This window comes from Aricia agestis, chromosome Z (assembly GCF_905147365.1).
Source record: "Aricia agestis chromosome Z, ilAriAges1.1, whole genome shotgun sequence".
NCBI lineage: Eukaryota > Metazoa > Arthropoda > Insecta > Lepidoptera > Lycaenidae > Aricia > Aricia agestis.
In genome coordinates this window covers 38,653,711-38,678,917 of record NC_056428.1, presented here as the reverse complement: position 1 = coordinate 38,678,917, position 25,207 = coordinate 38,653,711, and the positions used below count along the sequence as shown (strand labels likewise).

At 36.8% G+C, this 25,207-nt stretch overlaps 1 protein-coding gene across 11 annotated transcripts in view; it reads left to right on the top strand.

The window, feature by feature from the left end:
- Positions 1-25,207, top strand: part of LOC121738511 (protein furry) — a 125,129-nt gene that overhangs the window by 1,289 nt on the left and 98,633 nt on the right. For 8 of the 11 annotated variants that reach the window (XM_042130617.1, XM_042130616.1, XM_042130612.1 and 5 more), the window contains exons 2-23: positions 539-576; positions 913-1,027; positions 3,367-3,579; positions 5,007-5,152; positions 5,656-5,855; positions 6,332-6,547; positions 7,055-7,178; positions 8,340-8,561; positions 8,970-9,204; positions 9,523-10,144; positions 10,436-10,822; positions 11,070-11,269; positions 11,357-11,430; positions 11,898-12,019; positions 13,168-13,347; positions 14,351-14,479; positions 18,474-18,641; positions 19,054-19,203; positions 19,550-19,713; positions 20,273-20,433; positions 21,569-21,679; positions 22,946-23,100. In XM_042130617.1, the coding sequence (XP_041986551.1) occupies positions 958-1,027; positions 3,367-3,579; positions 5,007-5,152; positions 5,656-5,855; positions 6,332-6,547; positions 7,055-7,178; positions 8,340-8,561; positions 8,970-9,204; positions 9,523-10,144; positions 10,436-10,822; positions 11,070-11,269; positions 11,357-11,430; positions 11,898-12,019; positions 13,168-13,347; positions 14,351-14,479; positions 18,474-18,641; positions 19,054-19,203; positions 19,550-19,713; positions 20,273-20,433; positions 21,569-21,679; positions 22,946-23,100 (4,049 nt within the window). In that variant the 5' untranslated portion in view covers positions 539-576; positions 913-957. Of the gene's footprint in view, positions 1-538; positions 577-912; positions 1,028-3,366; positions 3,580-4,247; positions 4,334-5,006; positions 5,153-5,655; positions 5,856-6,331; positions 6,548-7,054; positions 7,179-8,339; positions 8,562-8,969; positions 9,205-9,522; positions 10,145-10,435; positions 10,823-11,069; positions 11,270-11,356; positions 11,431-11,897; positions 12,020-13,167; positions 13,348-14,350; positions 14,480-18,473; positions 18,642-19,053; positions 19,204-19,549; positions 19,714-20,272; positions 20,434-21,568; positions 21,680-22,945; positions 23,101-25,207 lie in introns of those variants that run through there. The other 3 variants (XM_042130618.1, XM_042130620.1, XM_042130619.1) reach the window with 2 other exon arrangements.

Sequence of the window (25,207 nt, the reverse complement as noted above, 5' to 3'; positions counted from 1 at the left end):
ACACACACTGAGTCTAGTTTTTTGCAATATTAAAGTAATTTTATAAAGATTCCTACCTTTGTATTTCCAACGAAACTTGACTCATACTTATATAATAAGCCTTACATAATAAAATAATTTTTATTGCAGAAAATGTATGGTTCAAATAAGATCTCATTATGCACATATATATGGAGTCTTGAGAAATGTTGTAATTTACAAAGAAGGCATCTAAGCGAAATTTATTTATTTTGTGTTGCATCATCTATTGAATATTTAAACTTTAAAAAAAAAACAATTGATTAGTTCAGATAAAAAGTAAAGTATCCATTTACAAGCATAGCATTGGTTAGATAACATAGGTTTTTTTTAAAGATGGGTTCAATCGCATTGCGATTTTAACTATTATTGATATTTTTTTTATACTGATTCCTATTTGTAATTAATACAATGTAATTATTTTTATCAATCTGCTATTGTGTTCATAATAATTCTCATGTCACTGTGCAGCCCAATTTGTTAAAAAATATAAAAACTAACATTTCTCATTTAATTGTAGGAATAATGATGAATACTGGAATACTACCAACTTAAAAGGTAAGGTTTTGGATGTTACTGATTATGTTATAAATTATCTCCTTACAAATAATAATATTCTACAGCGCTAATTGTACAAGGTCCGTTTGTCTTTTTCTGGCACATTTGAAAAGTGACTTAATTGAGAAAGACATTGGACTATGAATATAGAAGCATAATAATATCATGCTGTATATTTTTTTTATTAGTAAGGAGTACAAAAATTAATAACTCTACAACATTTTTTAAATGGTAAAAACAAAACACTTGGTAATCTTGGTATTAAAGTATTTTGTTTCCCTTTTTTTTCTTGTGTTAAATTGATGATATTTTTTAATTTATTGTTTTTTTTTTCAGTTTGCTAACTCTATGAGCATATAGTAATATACACCGAGTTTAAAAATGATGACTTCAGAGGAGTCGGACTCGATGAGTACCATACCATCCGATGGCCACCCAGAAGAAGTTTTGGGTATGTACTAGCATTTTTAAGTATGGAATATCAATATGTCACCATGTTCTTAATTCAAAACATTCTGAGGGCCATCAGCCTTTTAAAACACTTAGCGGTGTTGTTTCCCTGTTTTGAAATCTTATACAACATGTAACAAAACTAAGTGATAATACTTTAGTTTGTGTATGTGTCCCTTATATAGAGTTCACTGTGAAAATAGTAACGGAGAAAGAGCAAAATTTTTTTTGTGATTGGTATGGGCAAGCGCCGCGTCATTAATTTTCCCATACAAAAGTAAAAAAAGTTTCTCTTTCAACGGTGCTACTTTTACAGTGAACTCTAGTTCCGTACCATTATAGAGCAAAAATAGGTAAAAGATGTATATTTTTGTATTTTATTTAATAATTTATTTTATTTAAAGTTTATTAATTATTATTAAAGTATCAATACAATTGAGTATTTTGTGAACATTTTAAGTACCTACCTATTGCCATTATTGATATCGCGCAAAAAATTGCAAAAAATTACGTTTGTTGTATGGGAGCCCCCCTTTATTTAATTATTTTGTTTTTAGTATTTGTTGCTATAGCGGCCACAGATATACACAATCTGTGAAAATTTCATAAATCTAGCTGTAGCCGTTCTTGAGATACAGCCTGGAGACAGACAGACATCGAAGTCTTAGTAATAGGGTCTAGTTTTTACCCTTTGAGTATGGAACCCTAAAATATCGATTGACTAAACGGAACACCAACATGTGGCAAATATTTTACTACTACATGACACTAAAAATAAAGGTCACCAGCTGATTGCAGCTTTTGTTAAGATAACATTAACCAAACTGAAATAATTAAAATAATGTTTCCGCTAAAGTTGATAAATTCATGCCGTTTTATTATCCTTTCAGACCGAAACATATCATTTAGTATTGAACATATCATTTTAGTATTGAGTACTCAGATAAAAATATTATATATTAATATTATACTAGTGGGTACAAATACATTTTCGAGGAAATAGGAAATAAATAATAGTTATTCTGTGTAATAATATGTCAATTACTTTTGTAACTATTTATTGAATACTGACAAAAAACAATAAAAAAGTCTACAGTAGAACCCGTTAATCCGACAAGCGTTTTGCATGGCCGTGTCGGATTATAGAGTACTTCCTAGATTTTTATACCTACCTTAAAATCATAATGATAAGGTTTTATATGGACTACAAATCATTTTCCTAAAGCTAGGTTTTTATCAACAAACTGAAACCTTAACCGTTACGTGCATTCTAACAAATTATTCAGGTGAATAAAGATTAGCCAAAATAATGTTTATGTACCTAAATTAACCAGTGATTGGCATGTCGGATTACAAGAGGCGCCGGACTAGCCAGGGGCCGGATTAGCGAAGGTTTAATATATAGTTGCCAGGGACACATAATCACCCTGGTCGCACTATACCTAAATGTTGTACTTGTAGTTATTCCTTGGTCGGTAGTAAATAATACAGCGTTTTCCTAGTGATAAGCGCACGCCGCACAACTTTGAACATTACTAAAATAACCATGATATTGAGCCAATGTGTTGAAGCCGTGAGAAGTGTTAATATAAAATGAGTGTAAAAAAACTCTTGAAATCCTTAAGTCCTTTTGGATCTAAGAGAAACAGTCTCGATCTTGAATGTTTGTAACAAATTGATTAATAATTTTGTGTTAATAGTATTTGTGTGCCAGAAGAGTGTTTTATTTAGCATAATATTAAATTTACAACTCCTATGCGCCGAAACTTGCTTATCGTGAGGGAACTATAAATTTTCCTGGATAATAACTTGTCTTCTCCCGGAGTTCAGAGTATCTCCATATTTCATCAAAATCTATTCAGAGGTTTAGGTGTGAGGAGTTAACAAATTTTACAGAGACAGACGTCTCGACAGATAGCTAACAGACAGACATTTTTGCATTTAAGTATAATATTAGTTATGGATATTAATGACTCTTCTCGCCAGGCTAGTTTCCGTACTTAACCGGAAGTAGGCTTCATTGTCGATTCCATGTTAAAAAAATATACAGGGCGTAACAAAACTAAGTAATAATTCTTTAGGGTGTGTATGAGTTCCGTATATATAATAAATACTGTTAAAGTAGCAGCGCTGAAAGATCAAATTTTTTTTCGCTTTTGTATGGGGAAACTCGTGACGCTCAAAATCACAAAAAAGGTGAACTTTCTACAAGGAGCACATCTGCGCATACATAGTACACACCCAAAAGTATTATCACTTAGTTTTTTTACACCCTGTATAATATGTATCTACCCATTTTGAATAAAATATTTTTTATTTTATTTCTTATTCTCTTTTCAGCATCAGGGGCCGAAGAAGCCCCATCATCGATGGTGTCCAGCGAGGCGGAGTCCGAGGGCAGTGTGCTATCGGAGCCCCAGCGTCACGACACTACAGACTTCACCCATATGGGCGAAGGTGGTGATGGGTACCAATCAACCCTGGACAAGAGTATAGGACCTCCTGATATACGTGCGGTCGGCAGCACGTTAGCGTCTCTGGTCTCTACTAGAGGTGAGGTTTTTTTTACAAATGGCTTACCTACAGATTAGCCAAATGGCTATAAAAGTCCAAAACGCTATTATTTATTTCGCTTATATAAAGTAAACGCAAAAACCCCGCCAAGTGCGTGTCGGGCCACGCGCAATATAGGGTTAGTTTTTGATAATGTTTGTATGTTCAATGAATGTACATTTATAACGTGTTTTACACTACTAACAACATCATCTCAGTTACGTTTAAAAAGGAATTTGAACCAAAAGTTCCTTTATACTTCGACGAATATTTTTTTAGTTGGTCGACTATTACTCAATCAGCTTATGAAGTCCCCTCAGCCGTATTTTTATTTATTTATCATATTTCCTACTCCTGTGAATTTTTTCACATTTCCAGAGGCAACCGTTTTGCTGGTAGAGCGACATTGGACTCTAACGATTTTTTCCGCTTTGAAACTTGATATTTTACAAATGGATCCCTAAATCAGTAAATGATGTATGAACACTCATAATATTTTTAAAAAACCTATCCAACGGCACCCCCATATACGACTAACGCGCGATGATGATAAAGTCTGATATAATTTAGAATTCTAGCGTATTAGACTGCTAAGCTTACTTATGTGGCTTCATTCGTTATAACAATATATTTCTGTTCAGTAATCCTAGCGCCGCCTATGTGGCTGGTTGTGTTATAGGCATAATAAAACTACAGTTTTAGTATAATGTCATGATGATCAATCGTATACTTCAGTTGTTCAGTGGGATACATGGTTAGATTTTAGCTTATACTAATCGTGTAGTGATAATGGATCTAGTGTATTTATTCTAAGCCTAAAATCATAGTAGCGCAGTTAAATCTTTTACAAGCACACATACTCACACATGTTATTTTATTTAATTACCTTAGATCAGTGTTTCCCAACCTGTGGTCCGCGGACCCCTGGGGGTCCGCGAGTATTTGTTTGGGGGTCCACGGTGTCATCTCTGGACCATACGTAATCCGATTTTTTGCTGTTTGTTTTATTAAGGGGGTCCGTGAAAACTGTGCTTGACTTCCTGGGGGTCCATGGCTGAAAAAGGTTGGGAAAAACTGCCTTAGATGTTTTTAAACTATGTCTGTAATCATTATGATCACTTTGCTTTCAAATATTGAGGCATCTTATGTTCAGTTTCTGAATTTTTTATAGAAGTTTATTATAGTCCATAGCATCGTTAATTGGTTAATATTTTGACCATACATAATCAAAATGCTATTGAATAGATTTAAAACTTTCTACAACAAGGTTCATAAAACGGACAATATTGAAGCAATTATTTAAACTAGTCGAGCAGTATAACTCTCCAACTTAATTATTTCTCTTCAGGACTTATTTTATTTCTCTTCAATATTATCTATAGTGTGTGCCCAATTTCATTTTCATCAAATTATCATTCTCTCCCCAGGTTCAATGCTGCCATGGGGCACTCACAAGGGCCCCGTGCTGACGACGGACACAGAGAGACCTGGGGAGTTCGTGATGAGGCTTCTGTTCACCGAGTTTACGGTGCAGGCTGAGAGGAAGATGGAGGCTGTCATGGCTGAGCCGCTGGTTAGTTGTTTGTTACCCATGAAAAAGTCAGTCCATATTAATACCTGGATGCTGTTAAGGATTTGTGTATTATCTGAGAAAAAATTACGTATTGAGTTATGAATGCAGTCACATTCATTAGATTATTTAGATTAAGACTGCATTCATTACTCAACACCAAATTATTTTTGTGGGCCAATACTCAAATGCTTAACAGGACCATCTATGAATTTAGACATCTTACATCTCGGTGGATTTCGAACTCGCGACTTACTACTTGAGCGCCGTCCGCTAACCACTGAACAACAGAAGTCTTCAGACGCAGAACATTGAGGCAACTAACGACTGAAATGGTTTTGTTTCTTAGTATATTGATATGAATAATAAATATGTATTCCACAATGTACGTTTCATGAATATAAATGCTTATACTCATGAAACGTACATTATGGAGTAATAAAAATATACAATAGACATGTGTCTATTGTATATTTTTATTTATGTCATGAATATATTATTTTTAGGAGAAACCTCTCAACAAGACCCTACAAAGGGGCGAGGATCCGCAGCTTGATCAGATACTATCAGCGTTTGGGACGGTGGCTGAGCATTGTCTGCCGTCGCTGCTGCGGGCATTGTTCGGCTGGCTGGAGCGACAGATGGCTGACTCTCAGCAGCTCAACGAACAAGCCAAGAAGCCGCATCAGGATTTGAGGAATAAGAGGTGATTATAATTCTTAGTTCTTTGTTGAGCTGTAGACCACGCACATTATAAGATCGCTCCACAAAAATGAAGGGAGAATTCGCAATATTCGATTTCTAAGCCTCTTGGTCGGACGATAGGGGGAGGACTGTGCGAATGGAGACACGCTCGTCATTAGTAGATACTATATATATGCGTTTATTGCCCCATCCAGATTCGCAGAGTTGTGCCTTTACAATAATAGCCACACTGATTAAGGAAAGTTGACAGTCATAGGGATAGGACAACATTATCCAAAAACCGAAATAAACCCAGAAAATCAAAGACCCTGTAGAGTGTAGACTGTAGACTGACATAGAGAAAGGTTGATGCCCATATACAGCTAAAAGAAAGATTGAATGGCTATTTCTTACCTTATTTATTATGACCATCATATCATGTAATTGCCATTAAGCATTTTAAAAACGATCAAAATCTATCCTTGATATCGTTTCCAGCATAATCTACATAGTATCAGGCAGCGGTGCCGGCACGGAGACAGTTGAGAGGAGCTGCGAGGAACTCCAGGCGGAGAGGCGAGACCTGGCTGTCGAGTTCCTGTTCTGTCTCGCCCTCATTGAGGTGCTGAAGCAGCTGCCCTTCCACCCAGGCCACGAGGACCTGGTGCAGTATATCGAGAATGTGGCGTTCAAGCGGTTCAATTATAAGGAAGGGTACGCATTTTTAAGTGTTAATAAATAGTATGACGGCTGTGAATAGTAAAGAGAGGCTGGTTTTTTTTAATTGGTGTAGTGCACAACCAGTCGACAAATCATGTAAGAAAGATATCGAAGTGTATTTCGATATGCGCATATAAATACGTAGTATCAGTAATCGTAAAGTCCACTACCTTAATAATAAATGAGGCCACTACAGTGGCCTCAATACTTGTTGCATATTTACTGAGGCCACTGTAGTGGTCTCAGTAATTTTTAAGCATTTGCATGCATAAGATAGCATACATGCTATCTTGGGTTTTATTTTATCCAAGATTTTTTTCTACTCACGAATTATGACTCCAAACATGTCATTTAAATTAATAGACGGCTCGTGAATTGTGTCTTGTATGTGTGAATTTTAAAAAAAACGGCCAGCTTTACTTATGTTTAGTGTAGAACTTTTTTGCTGGCCTAGTCTCTTAACCTAACGGGAGTTTGAATATAGTAGTAATTTTATTCCAGCTTGCAATCAAATCCCAATGCGGCGAATGTGCATATCATAGCCGACTTGTACGCGGAAGTCATCGGCGTCCTAGCACAGTCCAGATTCGCCTCAGTCAAGAAGAGGTTTACAGCTGAACTAAAAGTGAGTATCAACGCTTACATTACTAAATTATAATTTTCCCTAAATAAAAAAAGTCTTGTTGTTTGCCAAAATTATCAAATAGACCAATGTGCAGAATAAAAAATTTCTGAAAATGTATTGTTTGATTTCTGCTTTCATTTTCATTCATGCATTTAAACGGTTCATCGTATTTGATGCTAGCGACCCGCCCCGGCGTCGCACGGGTATAAAATATATAGCCACTGAAAAAATGATTAGAATCCATAGCCTTTGATCTTTCACATGGTCTACTTATTATCTGTGCCAAATAACATAAAAATTGCTCCAGTGGTTCGCGAGATAAGCCCGTTCAAATAATTTCCCCCCGTTTTTTCCACATTCTCCTATTAGTCTTAGCGTGATAAAATATAGCCTTTAGCCTTCCTCAATAGAAAGGCTATCTAACACTGAAATAATTATTTAAATCGGACCAGTAGTTCCTGAGATAAGCGCATCCAAGTTAGCTTTTTCAAATAATTTTCCCCGTTTCTTCCACATTTTCCTCTATTTCTTCGCTTCTATTAGTCTTAGGGCGGATTCGACCAAACTGGAGTAAAATTTTACTCGAGTATAACTGTCTCCTAATCTAAGAGTAAGCTGGTTTTGCGTTTTTCCAACTTCTAATCCAAGAATAAGGTAATTACACGGGACTTCACGGGAGTAAATATTTACTCGGGCTATTTTGGTGGAGTAAATATTAAACTGAGAATAGTTGCACAACAGGGTTCAACTATCACGGTCGGTGTCATTGTGAACTATAATTGACATTTTATTTCATACTCTTTGAGTAACTTGGTAAAATGCAAACGATAATACCCTAGAGTAAATTAAAGGAGTAAAATTATTCTCATGATAGTTATACTCCTGTAACTTCAAGTTTGGTCGAATCGGGCCTTAGCGTGATAAAATATAGCCTATAACCTTCCTCGATAAATGGGCTATCTAACATTGAAAGAATCATCAAAATCCGTTGCGTAGTTTTAAAGATTAAAGGGAACAAAGGGATATGAGGGAAAAAAGCGACTTTGTTTAATAATACATAATATTATGTATAGATGGGCAAATACATCTAGTCAAAGAAGTAGGTTTTCGTTTGTTCAATTGATGTCTAGACAATTTACTCATCTTATTATTGTTAAACAGGAGCTGAAAAGTCGTGAACCCTCGCCTCACACAACACAAAGTATCATCTCTCTGCTAATGGGTATGAAGTTTTTCCGAGTGAAGATGGTTCCGATAGAGGAGTTTGAAGCGTCGTTTCAGTTTCTACAGGAGTGTGGTCAGTACTTTGTTGAAGTGAAGGATAAAGACATCAGACATGCCCTAGCTGGATTGTTTGTGGAGATATTAGTGCCTGTTGCGGCGGTGAGTAATCATTTAATTATTCTCAATAAAATGTGATGAAATGAAACGAATTCTTCTCAATAAATAAAACTTGGGGTTGACCGAATTAAGTTTGACAAAAACTCTCTATTTAAAAGCCGAAGGTCTGTATTGTTTTAGTCTTTGACTAAGATAAGAGAATTGACTGGTTAAAATTAGAAACATCCTAGTTTCGAGATTTGAAAGAAACATGTAGCTAAGAAAAATTAAAAGATAACATAAATATTGATTTATAAAACCTATCTAATAGGAAAAAAATCATTGTAAGTATTACTTCTGTGTTTCTTCCATATTATTATTTTATTGAAGTCATAATTTTCAGCGTCATATTCTACACAACAATTCATTTAAACATTAACATCGATCGAATAACTAACAATTTCTTTACAGACTGTAAAGAACGAAGTGAACGTGCCGTGTTTGAAGAATTTCGTCGAAATGCTATACAGTCATACGTTAGACGCCAGTACCAAGTCCAAACATCGCCTGGCTCTGTTCCCTCTGGTCACTTGCCTACTTTGTGTCTCGCAGAAGCAGTTCTTTCTAGCCAATTGGCATTGCTTTCTTGCCATGTGCCTGTCGCATCTGAAAAACAGAGACCCGAAGATGTGTCGTGTCGCTCTTGGTAAGTTACAAGCCACATATAGTAAAAACTGTTTGGAATTGAAGTTAATGGATAATGTCTTAAAAAACCCACTTTAAGCGCATTTGGGTTACAATGACAGCTAGCAAAAATTTATAAGTAACATTGTGACATACCTATATTAATATAATATCGAGTCTTAACTCGTCACATTTTCTTGGCCTCGGCCATTTGTAAACATATTTTAAAAGAATACAGCTTCTACTTCATTAAACATATTATAACGACACTTACATATTTTCTTTCTTCTAGTCAATGTTAAAACTTCGATTTATCACTCTGCTTTGGTCTTTATTTCAGAATCACTATACCGTTTACTGTGGGTGTACATGATAAGGATCAAATGCGAGAGCAACTCAGCGACTCAATCGCGCCTACAGAGCATCGTCAATTCCCTCTTCCCTAAGGGATCGAAAGGCGTCGTACCAAGAGATACACCACTCAACATATTCGTCAAAATCATCCAATTCATAGCTCAAGAGCGACTCGATTTCGCCATGCGAGAAATCGTCTTCGATCTCCTGATGGTCGGTCGTCCGATCAAAATCATTTTGACCCCAGAAAGAATGTCAATAGGCCTCCGCGCTTTTCTTGTGGTCGCTGACAGTTTACAACAGAAAGAGGGAGAGCCACCGATGCCTCGAACTTCCGGTACTTTGCCCAGTGGTAACACTCTTCGTGTGAAGAAAACGTTTCTCAACAAAATGTTGACGGATGAAACGGCTAGGTCTATTGGAATGAGTGCATATTTCACATACGTTAGACGGGTCCTGGTGGAGATACTTAGGGCTTTAGATGCGCATTATGGACGACCACTGATGCTGACCAATACGCAGAATGTAACGAAGGAGCAAGAAATCAATACGGGCGAGAGGAAGCCTAGAATCGATCTGTTCAGGACCTGCGTTGCGGCTATACCTAGGTAAATAAATGTTACTGCTATATAAATCGAATGCCAGTATGATAAAAGCTTAATAAACTAGTATGATTCTTATATCCCGGTCACGGAATACGTAGGATTCTAGCAAAGTCCACCGCGGTGGAAACGAGATTGCTAATCTGTTCGTGAGCGAATGTGATGAGCAGCTATAAATCATTAGACGAATTTCTATGTATTCAGTGACTGCGCTGTATGATATATTTCCAGAAGCACTTATTAGCATATCCATACGAATCCACACGAATTTCACACTGATTTCTTATTTTATTGCAGAATAATTCCAGAAGGCATGAGCTCAAGTGAACTAGTGGACTTACTCTGTCGCCTCACGGTTCATATGGATGAGGAACTCCGAGGTCTATCCTTCCAAAGTCTGCAAACATTAATAGTGGACTTTCCGGAATGGCGACAAGATGTTCTAGCAGGTTTCACTCAATTCCTAGCCAAAGAGGTGCAAGACACATCGCCCCAGTTGGTCGAGAATGGCCTCAGAATGTTGCTGCAACTGTTAACCAGCTGGAAGAATGGGGAGCCGACTACGAATGTGCCGCCTAAGCCCGAGCCCCTTGCTTCGGTGATTCGAGGCGCGGAAGCGTTGGGACTTGTAATGTTATGCCAAAGTAAAGCGTACCCGCGAAGACTTGCGGTTCACATTTTGAGGTTAGTTAATGTTGAAATAAAAAAAAAATGAGATTGACTTTTCAAAATAATTGTAACCAATGCATTGACAACTTGTCAGATAGTGGGATTGATGGCTTTGTGGGTATTGATGTTTTTTTTTTAATGTTTAGTTAGCGTAGTACTCTTATTCGAGACAACTAGCGAGCCATGGCCAAAGTGTCTGAATATTGTGTTAGGAATTCTTGACAAACCGTTTAAAAAATCAATAATCACAAAATTCTCCCAGGGAAACAAAATGTCTGCTCGAGAAGCTGCAACTAACCCGTGATGAGCCAGCGCTAATAGATGCGGCCGACGCCCATGTGCCGCATTTCACTGAGAAGTGCCTCCCAATACTGCCTCCTGCGGAGAAACAAGCAGTATTAGCAGCTGGTCAGCCTGATCTAGTGTGGGTGGCTGAACGAAGCCATGCTGTTTGGACTGCAGGTGAAACACAACTTATAATAATTTAAATTTACACCACTCCGTTATAATCATTATAGTATTTTCCTAACAGCATTTTTTGCTTTACAGGATTACAACACGACGAAACATCGACCAAGAATAGTTGGAGTGGAAGCTCAACGAATGGCGCTGACCCTTGGGAGGTAAGATTTTCATATATTTGACACAATTTGACAACTAAATTCGTGTGTGTTACATAAAGTATTATAGTATAGATGTAGTCTTAGCACGTCAACGCGTGGCCATTTTGTGCTTATTTTCAAACAAGTGGTGTGCCTCTCTTTTCTTGAATATTTCTATTTGTCGATTATTTCGAAGCACATTATGATACAGGAAAAAAAGTCAATTAGTTCATGATATCGATTAACTATAGTTCAAGTGATGAGAAATTCAGCTCTTGCTATATGTAATATGTGTACATACATCAATGAATTTACAATAATGTTTATCGACACCACGAAAATCATAACGAATAACGTAACTCACGATGTTTTTTTTAACCGTGTGTTCTTATGCAATTTTTTAACAACTAAACAATATTTTCCATTGCAAATTGCATTGCATCTGGCAGGCTTCTATGAAACATTCATTGTACCGTCTTGTATTACAGATCGTTCTATTTGGTCTGTTGGAGAAGAGTCGCGTCCCAGCCAAGTGTCCGGCCACAGTGCTACAAGCCTGGCCGATATTACACGCGAGGATACACGCTCTCTACACCATCATTGAACCTGCGTAAGTTATTAAAATATACTAGACGAGCTTTTGCCCGCGGCTACGCTCGCGTCGAGTATTATTATATACAAACGTTCATCCCCTTTTTGAACCCCTTAGGGTTGGAATTTATCAAAATCCTTTCTTAGCGGATGCCTACGTCACAACATCTACCTGCATGCGAAATTTCAGCCCGATCCGTCCAGTGGTTTGGGCTGTGCGTTGATAGATTACTATGTCAATCAGTCAGTCACCTTTGAGTTTTATATATACAGAAGGAGATGGTTCCGTAGTACTTAATACTTAAGCTGAGGCCAAATCTACGCGTCAGTGACGGAGCGTCAAGTTGCGTCAAGTTGTCAAATGTGTGTTTTGTATACAAAAAACACATTTGACAACTTGACGCTCCGTCACTGACGCGTAGGTTTGTTCTAAGCTTTAATCTAGAAAGTATATTACTTATATATTTAGTTTGATATATTGAGTCCAGTGGTTTAGGCTGTGCGTTGATAGATTACTATGTCAATCAGTCAGTCACCTTTGAGTTTTATATATATATATATATATATATATATATATATATATATATATATATATATATATATATATATATATATATATATATATATATATATATATATATATATATATATATATATATATATATATATATATATATATATATATATATATATATATATATATATATATATATATATATATAGGTATTTACCGAGTAGATTGGGTAAATATCCAAAAATGGTGGGTATTTATAATTCAGCGTACGTTTTCACATATTTTTTTTTGTAAATCCTTAGTAAAACTTCCATTAAATAATGCAAATTTGAAATTAGCTATTACCGTTCTTGAGGTGGTTGTAACTTAAGTGTTGAATTTTATCTACCCGCCCTTTTGGGTAGATACGGGTATTTACCGGGTATGTGAGGGTAAATACCGGGTAGATGGGTAAATACCCAGGTACGTGCCCATCTCTAACCACTACAGCTTAGCTATTAAAGGTGATCACACATTTATCAGCACGCACGCGCCGAACGCGCCGCATTTCGTGTACTATGCGGTGCGTTCGGTGCGTACGGCGCGTACGGTGCTGACAAATGTGGGATCAGCTTTATTAAAATGTTATTTTACAAAACTATATTATATTTTAGACCTGTCAACGACAATCGCGCTTCACTTCTCTCTCGCGGGCCCGCCTTACCGCGAAAGCCTGAGAAGGAGAGAGATGGATATATGCAAGTCTGGAAATACTACATGACGATGGCATATCTAGTCGTCCCAGCTATTCCCAGCCCGGTCATAAGATGTGCAAGTCCCGATCTTAGCCTAAGGTACGTATTAAAAAAAGTTATTATTCTTTCAAAACTTTTTACATGTTAAATTCTTTTCCTTTTATGAATGTGACACATAATTATCCATGTATGTGTTAGTATTTTCATTTGATTGGCAGTATTTTTAATATGGCAACGATTTTTTGCTGTTTCTATATTTGCACTAATTTGCGCGTTACATACGAGTATTATACTTTAATTTATGTCATGGTTTTCTATTAGTGTTATTACTGCCTGCAAAATTTATTAAAATACATAATACGAGCATATTAAGCATGATTTATTTCAGGAATGTAACCCACAGATTATTGCACTTAATTTTTAATCTTATGGCTTATGATAATAATATTATTCTATTAATATTCGTTGATATTAATATTCAAGCACTGACCTCTTCAACTAGGCGAATATTGCTCTCTGCAAATCGATTCCAAAACACACTTCTTTAGGGAGATCGCAGACTTTTTGTGTGATCAAGTCTGCGACGCCCATACCGCTTCACATTCGATCACACAAAAAGTGTGCCGTCTGCGATCTCCCTTAGAGTATATTAATTATGTAAAATGTGATTTCTTAATAAATGTAGTACCAGTCTTAATAATTGTATGTTCTGTATGTATGTTATTCTCTTGTTTCTGGTTTGAGCATTGATTGGGTCTACTCTATTGTGTGTTAATGTTATTGTGATAGAGACAAATTTATTTTAAATAAAGATTAAATGATATTAAGCTGACAACAGAAGTTACAACAGAGTTTAAAACACTTTTTATTAACAAGTAAATTCTGGTACTAAGGGAGCAAAACTAAATCTTCTGCGTCGGTGATATGAATTGGTGTGTATAAAAATATATGTTATTGATTTTTCACATAAAAAGAGCTGTACTTACATAGAAGTAAGTAATTAGATTAGTAGTAGGATGGCCCTGAGGTCTTATAGTACTTTTCATGGTCAACCCTAGGTTTTTCTGTGTGGGTGGTAGCCCTGTTTTTGCTATTTCTTCAGCACGGAGTCCGAGGGATGGATGGGGCTGCCAAATCTGAGTACCTCGACCGAGAACCTCAGCGCTTCCAGTGGATTCTTCACATTGCCTTTGAGCTATGCCCGTTCACACAGGCACCATAAGCGGACGAGGTTATATCATCATAGTGTCTGTCGCTTCCATACGTCTCTAACTTGTATCACAAAATAGGAAAAATATATCTTCATACGAGCACACAACGTCGGTTTGAATATGTGCGTGCGCTCCGCCTATGGGTCAAATCAGACCGCAAAGCGACGCGTAGAGGTATTTCTAAATTTGTATGGATTTGACAGATTTGCAAGACGTCTCGTGCAATTGAAAACTATCAATTCAGTACAAATTTAGAAATACATCTACGCGCCGCATTGCGGTCTGATTTGACCCTATCTCGAACGAGCGTGCACGCAGTTTGCATGCGTGTATGCGAATACATGACGTGCGTGAACTCATTCAAACCAATTGTTACGCGTTTGTATAAAGGTGTTCTACTGTTCTCATATTGTACTGTCCTATATGTCTCGACCTATCAGAATGTTGCTCATGAAATCATAAACTATTTCACTCTACTCTCCAATTCGACTTTAAATGGCATCCGAGAATGTCTCAATGTGACCTAAACAGAAATAGAGATGGAATCGACACTTTCATAGTTTGGTAACAGTGATCTTTATTTGACAATGTTTGGATAAGTGACAGTGCGAGATAGATTATTTAAATGTTTTGTCTTTTTCACTTAAAATAAAAGAAAAGCATTTGAATATACTACGTGTATTGGGACTCTTGTTTGAAGATTCAAAAATACTATCAACGGATAAAGTTAAATAATATCGATGATTTTTACGTAATAAAGAAAACTGCTACTCTCGTTTTCTCATACGCCAGATATAAGCTATCATGGGGCCTCGTCAGTGTACATATTCGCAATTAAGTTCGTTCTGTAAAACGCTAACTTCACTCATGTCTTAGTGTGAACACTCGTTAGTGTATGGTCGTAACACATTTTTGTTTGGTGCTAATTTGTGTTTTAGTTGTGTGGAATGATCCATTGAGGTACAATCAGATATTGGTACCATCGAAGTAATTGATTCATAGCGGTTGACGGACCTACGACGTTTGGTCGGATTATGTCAATTCAATGATAGCTGTGATCCAGCGACCACATAACCCAATAGACGCCTAATGTTTTGATTTCTCTTAACAAATTATTGTGTCAATGTGCTGAGGTAAGCGACGCGGGGGGAGAGGTAAGAAATGCATTACGATTGGCCAATTCAAATTCACGGCATGTCATAAATCAGAACTAGTGATGGGAAGTACGAGAAGCGCTTGTCAAAAGAAATAAAAAAAACCAGTACATATTTATTTTAAAGAATAGAATGAAGAAAATACTTTTATTAATTGTGGCAAGCTTCTAAAAATATACAAAAACGTCTTCGGATTATATTAAAAAAGTACCTATACTTACCTAAGTATATTTAAAAATATACTTTTTTTACAAATTATATATATACTCTTTTTAAACTTTTAAAGGGAAAAAATTCTGTAATATTATATGATTTTTGCGAAACTTTTATCGTTTACGCAGCACAATAGGAAAAATCACCCAATTTTGAAACATTATTCATTGGTGCTCCGCACCTATTGGTCTTAGCGTGATAATATAATATAGGCTACATAGGATATATAATAAAGCCTTCCTTGATTAATACTGAGAAAAAATTTAAATCGGTCCAGTAGTTTCTGAGATCAGCGCGTTCAAACAACAAACAAACACTGCAGCTTTATATTTATTATTAGTATAGATTATTTGACTTGCTAATTCCGCCACATGATTTCTAAGTCACAATAAAATTGATGGAAATTTATTTCTAAAAATAGTTGTTCGCCAATAAAACTGCTTGAAGTTTTAGTGACTAAAAATCTTTACTTGGTTACTTTCTTTACGCTTTCATGATTACTTCGCAACGCCGACAAAAAACAACGCTTTGTGATGGGTAGATAGTAGGTAGTAGTACTAGTAGATGGATGGTTTATCCATATCTCTCTTACTAAAATTGGCAAAAACAATGTTGGTACTGCAGAGCTCAGTAATCGTCGACAATTTTTATTGCTATTTTTTTATGAGATAAGGGGGCAAACGAGCAAACGGGTCACCTGATGGAAAGCAACATCCGTCGCCCATGGACACTCGCAGCATCAGAAGAGCTGCAGGTGCGTTGCCGGCCAAGTTCCAAGTGGGAATAGGGAAGGGTAGGGATGGGAAGGTAAGGGAAGGGAATAGGGTAGGGTAGGGACTCCGGTAAACTCACTCACTCGGCGAAACACAGCGCAAGCGCTGTTTCACGCGGTTTTCCGGCCGGCCCATTCGTGCCGAAGCATGGCTCTCCCACGTATAGCTTCCGCTATAAATTATAATCATTAATCAGTTGCTTAACAACAGTTCTACTCAAAATGACTTGAGCATATCACGCTTTGTTTCGATTTTCGATAAAAAAAATACACCTCTGAAAGATAGTTGGTATCACATCACTAGTGAAGCGTGACGATAACGGAAGAAAGGATAAGCATTACTAATTTGTATTTGATAGAGAGGGATATGACTTATGTCAAATGCTTTCGTCATGGATTCAGACCAGTGTAATTTGAGCTCTGAATAAATTGATTGACAGTAAAAAAAATATTTTGAATGAAACGCACGAGATGTACACGGGTCACGGATGTGGTCGATACTAACACAGATTTCGCTATCATTATCTAAAGTAAGACCTATAAGTCTTACATATTGTCTGAAAGTATTCGCCTTGCATTAGGCGTCTAGAGGCTATGTGGTCGCTGCTGTGATCTGTTGGATGTATTTGACAAAACGCGACCAATTTACGTTGGTCTGCCATCTGCCTATGAATCAACTTCTCGGATAGTACATAGGCAGGTGGCGGACCTACGTAATTTGGTTGGGATACGTCAAACCAAGTGACTGACATTGACTTGACATGACCTGAGAAAATTGCGTAGGTACTAAGCCCACCATCTGTCAATGAATCTATTTCTGCGATTGTATAAGATTTTAATTGTTTGATTAAGACAATGATATTCTATGTTACTAACGTAACTAGATTGGAAGTTTACGGTAGCAACGCGTTGCCACTTCGAAGATGCCTGCAGGCATATCTCACATACTTAATGACATAACGAATATATGACTTGACATTGTCTTTTGAACAAAAAAGTGGTTACGCATTTCTGAGAATCTTTTGTAAGACATTGCTACTCTAGTATTTTAGAAACTCATTGGATTAAGATTGATCTTTCATCTTCTTTAGTTTTAGGGTCTTGTTTCATCTTTTATTTGGATTTAGTTAATTTCAACTTCCATCATTACAACCATTAAATGATGTGAGTTTATTAGCATGACTTATCTTTCACATAATATTATCTAAAAAAAATCTGCTGGAATGAAATTATATTGTTATGCACTTTTTAGAAGTAAATAAGTATTTAATTGAAAGTTAAATATAATATGATTTATGCTTTTCAAACATGCCTTTAGATATATAATAGACTATTAAGAAACTTATTATAATAAAGATAAAATTACCTTTAATTCATTATAAGGAAAATTAGGTTTGCACAACATATTTATACAGCTAGGCTAAGTTAGAATGAGTAGAGTATTAGAGTTTACACAATACATAATATTATTATACAGTACCATTTTTGTGTATTATGTGATTGTAAACTTTTGAACATTTACAACTGCTTTCTTTTGTTTTGTGTTTGTGATGTAATTTACTTTTCCTATGTTTACAAACTTTTGTTATAGTGATATACAACATTTTTAACTTTAAAAATAATTATCAAATATATTATCACTCCTTAATTTGAGAAGCTCAGAAAGTATTCGTCAGTTTCGCTGATTTTACATAATGTGTAAGAAAGAAGGCTAATTAAAAGCTGTGTTTCTAAACAGTATACTTGCTAGCTCCATTTTATTTGCTCCCGCCTTGACCAATATTACCATGGTTAAAACTATGACGCTTGTCATAAGAAATAGTAGTTTGAGAACGTATGTAGTAATTTATCGATTAATAATATTATATATTACAGTTCATCACCGGATTCGCTGAGTGAACGCAGCGGCGGCGAATCGCGGTCGCCTCAGGCGGCGCCGGGCTCGCTACACAAGCTCGCGGTTCCGCTGGCGAGGTGTGAAGTACCCGAAGTGAGGGACGCGGCGGTGTCCGCATGTGGGCACATCAACCCGGACGCATTGAAGTACGTATACGCACACTACTGAGTGAACTTGCTTCATCCTTTTCTCACTTCTGGCAAAAGATGACTTTTAAGTCAAGTCGTCTTTGTCGTTTAGTCGTCATCTGACGAATCAAGATTCGGCGGAGCGGCCTTAAAGTCACCATCCATTATATCGATTCAACTCAGTGTTATCTCGTAGTAAGGCGTTTTGAATTACTTAAAACTTAATTTCTACTTTTATTTATAGAAAATTCGTTCGTGAGTAGTGCAACATAAAGCTTTTATTAAAAAAGTAGCTGAATTTCAGAGAGTGATTTTTTTAAAGTTAAGGTTCATGAAGCTTTCTAAAGCTTTGCTATATTATTTTGCAACTAGGTTTCACGAGTAATACTTCAAATAGAAGACCTTCATTACCAATATCACATTGTTGCAGGGATCTATTCGAAGAGCTAGTGCCGCTATTACGCGAGGCGGTGGATCGCAAACAGGAGAATATGCGGCGGCGCCGGCGACGCGACGCTCTCAGACTACATCTTAACAAGATGCTGCTTGTTATAGCGCAGAGGAAGACTTTCGCTACCAGGCATGTATACTGTATAGTGTATACTAATATTATGGCGACGAAGAGTTTGTTTGTCAGCTTGTTGGAACGCGCTTATTTTACATCTAAATAGAACGTCAAAATTATTTTACTGAACTATCGCAAACCGTAACTAAAACGAAAGTTATTAACAAAATTAATGACTTTGCAAGTTTTGTCATGGTGGAATTATATACTTTAATTTATATGGATCAAAATACCGTCCCAAGTGGCAAAAAATTAATATTATGCCATGCCATACGTCGTTAGATTACTGCATACGGTGGGAGATAACAAAAACTCGCACTCAATATTTGTCAGACTCAAAATATGTATATATTTGTTACAGCTCATTCACTTTAGAGAACGGCAGTCTTCATTCCAACCTGACGGAATATCTGGATGGCGTGCGGCAGTCGCTGGATGTGGAAGCGGAAAAGGACGCTCCGGCCGCGAGAGAACAGAGACTGACTTTCGCGGAGTTCGTCACGGAACTGATTAAGAGTTTTCCACGTGAGTATAATGATGATATTACCTCTGTGGTATAATGGTCTAGAGCAGCTATACTCAACCTGTGGCCTGCCGGGACGTCTTCAGTGGCCCGCGAGGAAGTTAAAGCATTTTGAAATTCATCCAAAAAACGTATTTGTGGTATAAAAAAAAAGGTTGATTACCACTGGTCTAGAGTTCGGCTCTTGACTCGTTAGCTCTTGACTCGCAAGTCGTAGATTCAAGACATTATCAGATAGACCGAATGGAACCATATAACCATAGAACAATAATAAAATTATAGGATCATGGAAATTTAATATTTATAAGGATTGTTTTTTTTAATAGTTTGATTTTAAGAGGGGATAATGGAGGGGAGGTGGAATGGAGTTTTAGGAAACTTTGAAATTTGACACAAATTTTGTTTATTAGATGGATTTTGAGGAAACTTTGCAGTAATGTAGACTACATTAATTTATACCGGCATTCCCACCGCGCGCTGTAATGTCCACGCGGACGGAGTCGCGGGCAAGGGCTAGTATTAAATATTGCTATCGGCTTATAAATCTTCCTTCCTGTACAGCGGAAATGTACAACGGCCTCATCAAGCGGGAGCTATGCAAGGGTCTGTTCTCACTGTTCGCCGGCTGGTGCGGCCCGCTTGTGGCGCATCTCGGTTCGCTAGTTCCGCAGCCGCAGCCACCGCCGGAGATCGACGATAGACTGAACCTGGCTGCGTTGAAGGTAAGTAGAGCGGTTAAAGCACTCTCTACACGGTAATTCAGCATTGCATGCATTACGTGCACGCATGATCGTTTATTTTAGTGTTTGATGCTAATGACATGCAAACGACGTGCTATACATTGATTGACAAGTTTTTTTAATTTTTCGTCCTGCAATATGTGCATTACATGCACGCATGATCGTTTCGCCATCGGCATGTCATGCAACAATTATTACTGTCACGTAAATGCATGTAATGCTGAATTACCGTCTAGGGAGTTCTTAAATGGATAAATATTTAGCTATCCATTTCAATGGTAAATGAAATCGCCGGTAAAAATAGATAGTTAGCTATCAATTGTAATGGTAAACGTGGTACGTTAAATACTGCTCAGTCCGAACGTACTTCTTTAAGCAAATAAGGATTCTAAACTCACTTGCTTGAAAAACCCATTAAAAAATGTTTGCTCTTTGATCATAAGAAGTGAGTCCTCTTCATATACATAGACGATGGGACAAGATTGGCTGAGGTTCAAAGCATACTAACTCATAGAAAGCACAATAAGAATTTTCTTCTCTGTATATTATCTACACTAATATTATAAAGCTGAAGAGTTTGTTCGTTTGTTTGAGCTCGCTAATCTCAGGAGCTACTGGTCTTATTTGAAAAATTATTTCAGTGTTAGATCAATTTTTTATATTGTTATTTAGCACAGATATAGAGAGGACCACGTGAAGGGACATAGACTATTTTTTGTGGGAAAAATGTACGGTTTCCGTGAAATTCCTAAATTTTTTATATGAAAGAAGGGGGCAAACGAGCAAACGGGTCACCTGATGGAAAGCAACTTCCGTCGCCCATGGACACTCGCAGCATCAGAAGAGCTGCAGGTGCGTTGCCGGCCTTTTAAGAGGGAATAGGGTAATAGGGAAGGGTAGGGATGGGAAGGGAAGGGAAGGGAATAGGGGAGGATAGGGAAGGGAATTAAGCCTCACTCGGCGAAACACAGCGCAAGCGCTGTTTCACGCCGGTTTTCTGTGAGAACGTAGTATTTTTCCGGTCGAGCCGGCCCATTCGTGCCGAAGCATGGCTCTCCCACGTATATTTACGCGACGAAGCCGCGCGGAACGTCTAGTAACCAATGAAACCTTACAGGCTATGAGTGCATTGGCTTGCTGCGGTCCGTGCTTCGCGCCGAACGGATTGGCCGAAGACGGTGCCTTGTACCCGTGGCTAAGTGAAATGCTGTCCTCTACCAATGATAAGGTGAGTGAAGATATGAATAGTGATTTTATTTTGTGAATTAAGCACAATAATAATAATAAATAATAATTTCATACTTAATAGACGATAATTCAGCATTACATGCGTTACCTACTGTTATGACCCGCTTTGCTCAATATAAAGATGAATATAAATGACTATTATTACAATAATAGTCTTATAATAAAATGATGTATAATGGTAACAATGGTTTTGTCTTATTGTTTTGTTATTTAAGTTGAAATTCTTATGAGAAGTACATATTTCAATAATTCATGAATTATTATTAATAATTAATTCACTATTTGGACAACAAATATAATATTATAACATTATTTTTGAACACGTCAATTTATCTTGAAACAGACAATATTAATTAAGGTTTCCGGTTATGATACATTTGTTACAAAAAGTAAATAATTTAATTAAAAATCTAATAATTGAATACTTAATTTATTGGCTGTGTTAATGTAAATCAATACTTTTCATCCTGGCTTATGTAAGCAGATCGTATTCGACAAATGTCACCGAAATAACCAAAGTTAGATACCGTCTTAGGGTGGGTTGCACCAGAGGCGTGGTTATAGTTACAGCTATGGTCCAAGTTATGGTTATAGTTAAGGCTAACTTTAACTTTGACCGCAGAATTTGACAGATGGCAGCTGGCCGACAAGGCTTTAAATGAACGTGGGCGGGGGCGCTGCTGGTTAAGGAGAATTATCAAAAATTACGTTTTTGTAGGATGACAACGTTTATGTTTAAAGTAAGTTGGTGTAACCCACCCTTAGTTGTTAAATCAGAGAGCTTTCGAAAGAACATATTTTCTTAGATCGTATCGTCGCAATGATGGGGCCAAAAGCTTGTTCATCCACATTTTATCAGTTTTTTTTTAACCTTTAAGAAGGAGGAGATTTATTTGTACTTTTAGAGAAATTGGTTGATTGATAGATTTCGGACCTACTTAATTCGGTCGGGCTATATCACTAACAACATTGACCTGACAAAACCACCTTCTGGACTATAACCCGATCAAATTACCTTACAGGTCCGCCTTCTGCCTATGATTCAATTTCTCTGATAGTACGGTACTATCAGAGAAGTTGATTGATTCATAGGCAGGTGGCGGTCGGCGGAACTACTTATTTTGGTCGCGTTTTGTCCAAGCTGTCTCAGCCGACGGATGACGACTTACATTAAGTTGACATAATTCGACCATACGACGTAGGTTTGTCAACTGCCTATGAATACTCATCAAACCGTTCAATATAGGTCTACGAGCTGGCTCGCGAGACGATAGTCCACCTGTTGGACTGCAATCCCGACATCGGCCCGCTTCTGGACTGGACGGTGGACAAGTGCTTCACCGGCCCTCCACGAGTCGCAGACGGCTGCTTCATGGCGCTAGCCACTATATTTAGTGCCAGGTTAGTGCAATACACTAATATTAAAAATGCGATAATGTGTCTGTATGTTACGTCCTCAAGCCCAAACTGCTTAATCGATTTTGCTGGGTATGGAGATACTTTGAGTCCCGGAAAAGGACATAGAATACTTTTGTAGTGACTTTAACGAGCTCTTGTTGTATCTAACAAAGTCTTTATTACGTTTGACGTTTATGTGAATAAACTCTTCTGCTCAAATAACCCTTTCAGTATTTCTATACTATTCTGTTCATAATTCGTAAATCGTTTCGTAAGTATTACGTTTGACGTTTATGTGAATAAACTCTTCTGCTCAAATAACCCTTTCAGTATTTCTATACTATTCTGTTCATAATTCGTAAATCGTTTCGTAAGTATTTTCTACCCTTCCTCATAATTATCCTCTGTCGATAAGTTCCTCAGTAATAATTGTTCTGCTTCGTCCAGCTGTACGCACGCGTCCCTTTAAATCAGAAGTATCCAAACTTATTTTGTCCACTTTGAGAACAAATTATGTTTAAGAGCACCCATTGTTTCAATTTAAAATGCATCCAGATAAAATAAAGCACCCCCGAAGCCTCTACACAACGCCCCCATTTTTTTTCTGGATCCCACACCGTCCCCCTTTAGACGTTCAGCCCACAAAAGGGGGTGTTATCGCCCACTTTGGGAAAGACTGCTTTAAACAGTGCAATGTCTGTACTGCACTTAATGACAGTTTGTTATTAGGGATCAACGATACGAGAAACAAGAATTGTTGCCACTCATTGTAAATAACCGGAAAATTTCGGGAGATTTATTTGTGGAAACCTTATCTCTGTTTCGTTCATTCTCCCTTCCGTAACTAATAGGTAAGTAAATACATCTTTTAAATTTTGGATAGGTCTACATTTAACATTACGAGCATATTCGAGTACATTTCTCAAACTCATCAAAAGTATATTCCTCGAAATAAGAATTTATTCTACTTATCTTCTTTTTATTTATTTTCAATTCCTAACAAGTTTGAGTGAGACAAGAGACAATACCAGTTTTTCGCCAGTTCTTATGATTGTTCTATGTTTATTATAGTAAGTCTCTCTTAAGGGTCTATATATAATAGCGAAGAGTCGGAGCGAAGCGAATTTCCAAAAACTAAACACAGAAAATTCAACCTTAACCCCAGAGCGTAACGGATACATTACTCTGCGAGGCCAATCAGCGTTGATTCGTTTTTTAATTCTCAGAAGTAATAAAGTGCCTTAGCGCTTTAGATATAAAGTTGAATTTCCTATATTTTTTTGGGAATTCGCTTCGATGCGCTTCGACTCTGCGCTAGTATAAATTGACCCTTAGGCGATTTCATTAATTAATTAATAACAATCTTTATTATCTTTATTTTTGTTCTATTTATTTCATATTTTTTTGTTTCTCTAATAATACGATATGTGACTCCCATCTCTATCAAAATCAAAATCTATAATAAAATTATACTCTCTCAGTTTTCATATAGGAACTCGTGACGAGAAATACCTCTTACTTTCTTCACAAACACAAATCGGGATTCGGCAAAATAGCTCAGCTCTTTACTAATACTAGTATTTATTCCTCTATGATACTAGGTAGGTACAGGTATATATTGTAAAAAAATATTGACTTTATCATATATTTTTTCAACTCTTGTCTCTGGGGCTCAGCTGATCTCAGACTGACCGTGTAAGCATTGTCCAATAGTATCTAAGATTCAATAAAAAAACTATAATCCATTTTCAATTTGTCAACTTGTTGTTAACAGACTTCAACCATAAATAAAAGAGTATAATTCGTATGTATAGGCTTGTCACTCAAAAATCTGTCATCTTTCCTAGTGTGTGTTGTAGTGTGCGTAATCTTTTATCTGTTAAAAAAATGTATGATAAAAGCATAATTTTAAAATAATATTAGCTCGATGCACTCCTTTACCATATAAACTATATCTGGTCAAAATTTTTCGTCAAAAGGAATAAATACAAAATTTTTCACTCGCGTAAGTAGACTCTAAATAACTCATTTAAACACTTCGACTCTGTATAGCATTTATTTTACTCTTTTCTCAACACAGTCTCATACACAATTAACAATATTTTCCATA